This window comes from Halictus rubicundus, chromosome 15 (assembly GCF_050948215.1).
Source record: "Halictus rubicundus isolate RS-2024b chromosome 15, iyHalRubi1_principal, whole genome shotgun sequence".
NCBI lineage: Eukaryota > Metazoa > Arthropoda > Insecta > Hymenoptera > Halictidae > Halictus > Halictus rubicundus.
Window position 1 is genome coordinate 1,683,728 of NC_135163.1, and position 8,765 is coordinate 1,692,492.

At 38.3% G+C, this 8,765-nt stretch overlaps 2 protein-coding genes across 4 annotated transcripts; one reads left to right on the plus strand and one right to left on the minus strand.

Moving 5' to 3' along the window:
- The first annotated feature begins 106 nt into the window (after positions 1–106).
- Positions 107–1,423, plus strand: LOC143361558 (solute carrier family 66 member 2). Of its 2 annotated transcripts, none has more exons than XM_076801049.1 (4): positions 107–301; positions 403–539; positions 644–860; positions 942–1,423. In XM_076801049.1, exons 1-4 carry the CDS (start codon positions 108–110, stop codon positions 1,132–1,134), a joined length of 741 nt encoding a protein of 246 aa, XP_076657164.1. In that variant the 5' UTR covers position 107; the 3' UTR covers positions 1,135–1,423. The 2 variants fall into 2 exon arrangements, with proteins under 2 accessions (XP_076657164.1, XP_076657165.1); XM_076801050.1 differs by having other exon boundaries at positions 677–860.
- A 1,969-nt stretch (positions 1,424–3,392) lies between these two features.
- Positions 3,393–5,052, minus strand: Sgf11 (SAGA associated factor 11kDa). Of its 2 annotated transcripts, XM_076801039.1 has the most exons (3): positions 5,037–5,052; positions 4,389–4,940; positions 3,393–4,309 (listed from the first exon to the last, which is right to left on the minus strand). In XM_076801039.1, exons 2-3 carry the CDS (start codon positions 4,603–4,605, stop codon positions 3,537–3,539), a joined length of 990 nt encoding a protein of 329 aa, XP_076657154.1. In that variant the 5' UTR covers positions 4,606–4,940; positions 5,037–5,052; the 3' UTR covers positions 3,393–3,536. The 2 variants fall into 2 exon arrangements, with proteins under 2 accessions (XP_076657154.1, XP_076657153.1); XM_076801038.1 differs by lacking the exon at positions 5,037–5,052 and having other exon boundaries at positions 4,389–4,964.
- Between the last annotated feature and the right edge of the window lie 3,713 nt (positions 5,053–8,765).

Consider the following 8,765-nt stretch of genomic DNA (forward strand, 5'->3'; position numbering starts at 1 on the left):
TGCTGATATGACAGTAAAATATATTGGTGGTATAACCTAAGTCACCACACATGTGATAAGTTGTAGATAGTGAAATGTTATGTAGGTAAAAGAAACATTCCACTAAAATGAATAATGTTTACGGGGAGTTGACCATTAAAGACCTAGCCAACTGGCTGGCTTCTGGAGCAATTATATTCGGTGGTATTATACCATACATACCACAGTATAGAGAAATTAAAAGAAGCGAAGATGCAGAAGGGTTTTCCCTTTATGTATGTCTCACATTACTGATAGCCAATACTCTACGAATTTTTTTTTGGTTTGTATTTTTCTGTCGAGTTGACAAACAAATAACCATCGTATTACAGTAACAATGGTATTCTGAAACAATTAATAATAGTTCATATATTTTTTTCGCAGGTTTGGAAAACACTATGAAGTCCCCCTTTTATTGCAAAGTATATTTATGATCATTACTATGTTCATTATGATTAAACTCTGTGTTAGTGTACAAAATAGAAATCAGATAATAAAGACCAGAGAACACGTATTCGCTGGTAAGTTTCACATTATAAGACTAATCAAAAGCTCTAATCTTAATACCACTTTATTTACCATTATTGTAGTATTTACGAACTATTTTAAACTTCAATTTAAATAGATTTAGATGCAAATTTTTTTTGGAAATGGACAGATTTTCAATCATATTTGGATTTTACGCTGCTATTCGCTGCGGTGGTAGGAGTTCTGACATATCTATTAGTAGATGTACCGATATTCGTTGAATTTATGGGATTGCTCGCAGTATTAACAGAAGCTATGCTGGGAGTACCCCAATTTCTTCGTAATTTTGTAAATAAGTCAACTAGTGGCATGAGGTAAGGCAGAGTAAATCTATTCGTGATACGGGACAATCAAACGAATCATGATGAATCTAATTAATTTTATTTTGATTTCAGTATAATCATGGTTACTATGTGGACACTAGGCGATGCATTTAAAACTTGTTATTTCTTTATAAAAGAAGCTCCGATTCAATTTGAAGTGTGCGGTATTCTTCAAGTTATCATTGATATCGCAATCTTAGCACAAGTATACATTTACCAAAATAGTTCCACTGTACATACAAGAGTTCCAGTAAGAGCTGATTGATCATTGTACTTTATATCTAGCAAGATTTCAAAATATTCATTGTACAGTTTTTCTATCGACGAAACAATTTTATCGAAACTATTCAACAATATTTATATTATCTTATACATACGTCTCAAATGCACAAACCATGGAGGCAATTGAATAATCATATATCGATCATCATCATTCTCTCATTTTACTTTGATAAAAAATATTAAACATATCTGTTTGGTTATACAGACTTTTGTGCTGTTTGATTTTCTGATACATGTGTATACTTTTATAAATAAAATCTGTTTACATTGCGTATAGACCAGGTTTGGCATTTAACTGGCTCAATCCGAGGCTTTCTCAAAGGCTACGCCCCCTTGACCCGACCGCGCGACTCGCTTCCGGTTGCTTCCGGTGACGGTCCAAGTTCTCGAACCACCTTAAGCCTGTACCATATCAACTGCGCGTGGAGCATTAAGGCGACACCCATACCAATAGGTTTCCATATTACCCATGAGGTACTATTGACAATGTGTTTTTGTTTGTCAGTGGTATCCCCTGTAGGCCTATTCCACTGCGGCGCATGATAATTTCGAGAAAATAAATTTGGAAAATAGCTTCACTTACACTAACACGAGTTGAGTAGCCAAGAAAATTATTAGCAACAATCCAAGCTCTATTCAACTCTACTTTGCGCGGCTTCCTTTTTGAGTTCCTGCGAGCATCTTTCGCGTTCAGTAGCTCTCAGGTCAGGGAAGAAGAGTTCCAGTTGTCTTCGGGTAGAACGTATCAAGATCGATCTTCAGAAAAAGAAGAAATACTCTTCAACACTACACATGGTACCAGCTACAATCACCTGTACACTACCACTCGACTTGCATGCGAAATGGCCCATACCACGCTGCATTTTAGTTCTATTTTGTTCTCTTTTGTATATGTACACGTTTAACATTGTAATTTATTTGGTGAGAAATAAAGAATATTAGTTACAACAGTTAATGTGTTCTCCTTTCTCCACCCTGGACGTGAATATTCGATATTAGAATTAAATTAATGTCTTCGCAAATTTCGGGAAGAGCAAAATTATGGAAATTAGAGAAAATTAAGCGCTGTATTAGGAGAGTATGATATTAAAAGAGGTGGCACGAAATTTTTGTGCCACCTTTTCTACTATTATGTTCTCCTAGTAGAAATAAGAAAAATACGTAATTTCCGAAAACGCTGAAAAATCGAACTTTGTATTAGGAGAATATGATATTGAAAGAGGTGGCACGAAATTCAGTAGTATAAGTCACAATGACAAGCCATACTGTCGAAATTTTTCGAAAAATCGAATTTTCTATGAAGAGAGGTGGCACGTAAATTCGAAAAAATTTCGAAATTCAGTAGTATAACTCAACGACAGGTAGGACATTCGGGAAAAATTGAGGGTTCAATAATTAAATACGCAGATACGTCTTTTCATTACACTGCCTTTATTTATTTATTTTTTATTCGTACATAAAATGATTGTGTTAAAATAAAGTACAAATGTTTACATGTAATGTGGATTGCGCGTTGGTCAGTAATTTACGTTCAGCGTTACCTAGCGGTGGACTCGAGGACCACTTAAAACAAGTATCCGGATTTATTCCTGTCGTGCGACGAGTCTTCTCTGTACAAGCACAAATAAGGTATAGGAGTAGACCAATCACCATATGGGGTTTCGTGTCTCACGATTTGAAATACCGACAGATTTCTGACGAACGATAAGTGTTTCAACTAGATCCATGAGAACCTTAGACTTAGACCATATTCCTATAATTAGAGAATAACTCCTTTCTCTGCTATATGTTTTTTTTTGGTATAATAAGTACAATTAGAGTTCACAGTCTAAAGTACAGAAACAAACATTTTCACATTTCGCGCCAGAAACTATGCAAGTTAGCACAGAAATAAATATATTTAAATTTTGCGAAAAAGGTGCGTAGAAACATGAGTTAGAAAATTGCTCATAAATGAATCAAATTTAAAATGCGCACTCATCAGAATGTTTGAACGTTCAAGCATAGACGAGGATCTCGTTTGTGACATCGTGTACTAAATATCCAGAAAAAGTATTGTAATATTATTGCATATCAGTTCAAGGAAAATCAATAAACAATACGATTATATTAAAAAAATGGTTTCATTGCAATTTTCACGGTTTTTCTGTATTTTGCTCTATACATACTCTTCAATCACATTGTGAAGGTACTGCAAAACTATTAATCCTGTTTATTGTACAATAATGAAAAACGAATTCGGAAAGGTATTACCGGTTTGGCTACATTTTGGGTTGAACAATGTATTTTGGAAGCTTTGTACAAGCATAGGAACATTATTATTAGATAACTTCTTCCGTTAGTCAGCTTACATGGTTAAAAAATAAATAAAATACACTATTCATTTTAGTCGCCTTGTGAAATGGGTGATCCACGGTCACGCTTCGATCCTTTGCCTTTGCCTTTGGTCTTTGTTTCTCGTTTCCTACTGATCGAAGATGTGGATGTAGTAGACGTAGAGTCCGCAGGACTCGAATGGCTAGAGCCTTCTCGATCCCAACGTGCTAGAGCTTCTCTTAGATTTTGTCCATCGTTTTCCTCGTAGGTATCTACGTCTACATGAAGATTATCCTGACCAGTTTGAGCGTTACTCCCAGATTCTAAGTTTGCCCTCATTTCTTTCCTCTGATCCTCCGTGTGTTGTGGGCAACGCATAGACCTTGTGCACAATTTCTTAGTGTGCTCCGATATCACTCCACAGATCTGAGTCAATAGAATCCTTTTGTCTTCCAAGGACATGTTCTCGTAGTTAGATGGGGAATTCTCGTTGCTACTGTGCACATGCTCGTTCATGTTCTCCCCATTTCTTTGATTATTCTTCTGCTGCTTCGTCCGTTTAATACCGTTGCGGTCTTTCCTACGCTTGCGTTTGTCATTGTTTAAACTCCAGTCTACGTCGTCGTCGTCGTCGCTTATCACGCCACCGAAATTACTGAGATCCTTCGAATTGTTCGCTATACGTCTCGACGCGATTCGCGAGCTATTCCGTCCCATTCCCATGCATTTTTCCAAATGCGTCGCGAAGCGACAAGCCGCGACTCCCCTGTCGCAATTCGGGCAGTTGCATTCTTGGGACTTCTTGACAGGGTGCTGTCCAAACACGTCCAGCCCCGGGGAATCTACAATAAACGAACATAACCTGAGCAACGGTACTCTGGCGAACAACACCATCGAGAAATACCCGTTCGATTTACTCACCTACAATGGCATAGGATTCATCGTCAGGTATGCCCTCCTCGACATCGGAACTGCCAGTTTTCGTGGTACGATGCACGTCGAAAACAAACCCCATCAGGACCTCGTCGAGGAGATCGTCGTAAATTTCTTTCGTGGCCGGCTCCACATTCTCGTTTTTGCTCATGAAATCCAAGAACCGTTTGTTCAATTCTTGAATCCGTTCCTCGGTCACGGACATTGTCGTGTTTCTAGCAATCCGAGGACGAGAACCCTTTCTGTTTACTCTCCCGGAATGACAGCTGTGATTCGTAACATGTGCGCTCCCCGTCTTTCCGAACGAGTCACGCTGATCGAACGTCCAACGCTTCTCATGAAAACGCGACGTTTTTCCTTCGGCCGTCGACGATCTAATCGTGCATATTTTCGATAACGAAACTTTTGTCGTCCCGAGAACGGCTCGAGCAAACTTACAGGGAAAGTCGTCATGTACCACAACTTTTGCACGCTGTCGACGATGACAGCCCGAAGCGTACGGACTCGAGTCGTGCCTGCATTACCGACCGATGGTCACGTCTTCTCCATGCAATTTTGAAAGATTCGAAAAATTAGCGCGACACGATTCCTCTTTGATATTTACACAGAAAAATTGATTCGTTAAACATTTCTTACTTGTTTTTTGTTTCTGACATTACTCATTTTCATTCGATTCTATACATTTCTCCGTGAATATTGTAGTATTGTAGTTATTTATGGTAACCTTGCCATGCGTAGGTTTGTAGTTGTGGGTTCTGTAGTTTTAGTGTTTTACCTGTACACATATTTGGGGACCGAGCGTGGGGCCTGAAAGGGTCATAAAAGTGAAATGCGATGATGCCCAGAGTTGTATAGTTGACGTCGAAGCGAGCGGTGAGTGTCGTAGCGGGCAAAAATTGTGTGTGTGCCACTGTTTTACTTTTTAATTTAACGCGTGTAATATTAGTTTAAATAAATTGTTTTAGTTCCTAACCGATTCATTAATCCTACAATATATTATTGTCAAGAGAGGGTTCAATCTATTTCTTCACTACTGGAACAAAAGAAATTGTTACTTTTTTCGACGGAAATGCTACAGTTACCGAAGATAAGAAAAGAATTATGTACACCGATTGACGGTGCTTATATTAGGGGTACCCATAAGTAATCAATTATTTGCAAAGAATTTGTTTTGCCATTAGTTCTATACCGATCGTTGAAGAGGAAACGCGTATGCTTTTACTGTTTTCGGTAAAGCAGCCTGTGTTCAAAATATTCTACAAAGTATAATTTTTTTTTACAACTCTGTAATAAAATGGCGACGTCCGTACCCCCCGAGGATCATATTCGTCATTGCATACTTTTTCATTTTCATGCGGGATTTAATGCAACGGTAACAACAAAGAAAATTTGCGATGTTTATGGGGATGTATTGAAGGTCAACAAGTGTCAACGTTGGTTCAGAAGGTTTGCAGCTGGTGATTATGATCCCTCTGACAGGCCTCGAAGTGGACGACCAGTTGAATTTGATAATGACACCCTAAAATCTCTAGTGGAAGCTGATCCAAAATTAAGTATACAAGAATGATCGAGAAGCATTGGGTCCACATGGTCAACTATACAAAGGCACCTACACGAAATGGGAAAGGCATATAGGCAAGGAATATGGGTACCGCATCAATTATCTGAGACCAACAAATTCGTCGATCAATTTGCATTTCATTGCTATCCAGATTTCGTAGAAACCATTTCTTAGCAGAATCGTTACCGGAGATGAAAAATGGATTCTTTATGATAATATAAAGCATTCCAAGCAATGGCTTTTTGCATATCAAACCGCAATATCAACCCCTAAACCTAGCTTATCAATTAGAAAGGTGTTACTGTGCATTTGGTGGGATTGTCGTGGCATAATTCACTTTGAGTCGTTGAAACCTGGAGAAACAGTTACTGCTGAGTTGTATTTTCAGCAATTACAACGGCTGTATTCAGAACTATTGAAAAAGAGGGCATCTTTAGTCCACAGAAAAGGTGTAATACTGCAAATTGACAATGCCCGGCCGAATACAGCGAAACTCACTCAGGAAAAAATCAAAGAATTGTAATGGGAAGTTTTACCGTACCCCCCGTACTCACCGGATATTGCTTCCTTTGTCTATCATATTTTCAGATCTCTGGAGCATTATTTAAGAAATAAAAAATTCACTTCTGTAGAAAATGTAAGGAGGCATCTTGAGTTGGCATATTTCGCTTCACGAACCCTGGATTTCTATAAGAGAGGGGTTGAAAATTTTCAGGAAAGATGGCAAATTATGTATTAAATTAAGATTATATAATAAATTAAGAAATAAAAACTTGCATTTACTACAAAGTTTGTTTTAGATTTCTAAATAATTGATTACTTATGGGTCCCCCTAATAGCAAAAAATTATTGTCTATTTGTACGGATTAATCGGATTAATTATCAAAATTTTACGTCCATTATAATGTAAATATCTCTGTTAAATGCATTTTTATTCACTTTCAATTTTGTTTAGACGGATGATCTGCTCGATAATGTTTGGCTGTATTACCACGCGTTATCTTCGCGCGGTCGTGATATGCAAACCAATAATATATTGGAAGGCGAATGTATGTATTTCTAATAGCCCATCGTTCCTTATTACAGCTCCGAACGACGTGAATAGATCCCGGTCCGGTTCCATAAGATTTATAGCCTTCGACTTGGCAGGCTACAAAAATATCTGTTCGAATTATTGTCGCTGTTCTTTCGAACGAATTAAAACTTTCCTTGAGCATCGAGTATTCCGTGCTGTGGGTATTGAATTTCGAACGTTCGCGTAACCACTTCCGGAGCAACAATTGTCCTCGACTAAGGAGACGAATTTACTTTGGTGGACTTGCGGACAAGCTCTCCTTTGGCAAGTGATCAGTTTCTAACGACACTTAAATCCCAATGGGGCAGGGATAAATGAGCAGTCTCGGGAGCAGCGGGTTCTCCCACCCCGGAAATCTAGGGGTTCATTAATGTTTTTGCAACAAAGAAGCAGAATCGGTTCCAACCGAAGAATTTAGCCTAAACCGCTGGAGAGCTGCCAGCCTGACATATCCGCTGCGGAACGAACGTCAGTAGGGACAATCCGGTCTACTGTTATACCATTTGAAATAAACAATGCTGACGTTGGCGGTGTCGTTAGCGAAAACAGCTCAAAGTTGCGCTATGTCTCGTATAGCCACGTATAAGACGTATGTTTATAATTATAATACTTTATAGCACGATTTTAAGGGGGTGTATCGGTGCATGGAGTCGCCGCGAAGGTCACGGCGAGCCGAGCATCCGTTGCGAAAATAAAAGCCAATCGCAGCCCGCGATCATTTTCTTTCGAGCGCGTTCGTACTCGATGACTTCTTCCAGCACCTTGACACGGTTCGCCGCCATTGAAACGATATGGTGTATCGTTTTACGAAAATAAAAAAGGAACGAGAGACGGGGTGCCGAAACGAGGTTGCGAAATCGTGAAGCTGTGCAACAAACGCGGCGAAACCGTAAACGGATGATTGTTTCTCTTATAAATAACCGCTTGCTATTTCAAACGGGGTCTACTAATCACGAATGTTAGTCACTTCGATGTTCGAAGTAAACGTAGGCATGCGATAAATATAAAGCTTCTATTTCTACTAGAAAATCATTAAGGATCTGCAGTGATGGACAAAAGTATAAGACACTTCATAAAAGAATTGAAACATGAATCTACAAAACACATATTTTAAATTTTCTTTACGGGCTCAAATAAGAAAAAACTTTCAAAAAATGCTGTAATTTCTATCGATTGCAATTTTTTCAAAATCTTCTAAGCACGTCGTTTAGCAAACCAATGCTTCTAGTCGCTGAAAACAAGTCGGGTCGTTTGGTCCAACTTTATGAAAGTTATTCCGTTTTAACACTTCGACTGCCAAACTAGAACCTCAAAAATTCCATAAAATCAAAGCAAGTTATTTAATTAAATAAAAATTGAAAAAAATTTAATGTATGATATTGATTAGTCCTCCAACTTTCTTGCATTTTACCGATCCTAATAAAATTTGCTACAGTGAATACATTAACGTAAACATTCATTTTAAAACCTGTACAAATTATTCCATCACCCACATATGAGTGACACGGCTGTCAACGTGTTAAAGTATCTTCGAATGTTTTCGCGAGCAACTGTATGCTTTCGTATACACATTCCCGAAATAGTATACGAAAGATGGATGTATAAAATGCGCAACAGCTTCTCTTCCAAATATGCGAAATGTACAAATACACGAAGTGTCTTATACTTTAGTTTAGCACGATGTAGATGATTTTCTAGAATTATTGTAACCGAGAAGATCGAGAAGGTG

Coding starts and splice junctions, on each gene's coding strand:
- LOC143361558 (XM_076801049.1), top strand. CDS start 108: ATGAATAATGTTTACGGGGAGTTGACCATTAAAGACCTAGCCAACTGG. Junction 302..402: donor ACTCTACGAATTTTTTTTTG/GTTTGTATTTTT, acceptor TTTTTTTCGCAG/GTTTGGAAAACACTATGAAG. Junction 861..941: donor AAGTCAACTAGTGGCATGAG/GTAAGGCAGAGT, acceptor TTTTGATTTCAG/TATAATCATGGTTACTATGT.
- Sgf11 (XM_076801039.1), bottom strand. CDS start 4,605: ATGTCCGTGACCGAGGAACGGATTCAAGAATTGAACAAACGGTTCTTG. Junction 4,310..4,388: donor TGAATCCTATGCCATTGTAG/GTGAGTAAATCG, acceptor CGTTTATTGTAG/ATTCCCCGGGGCTGGACGTG.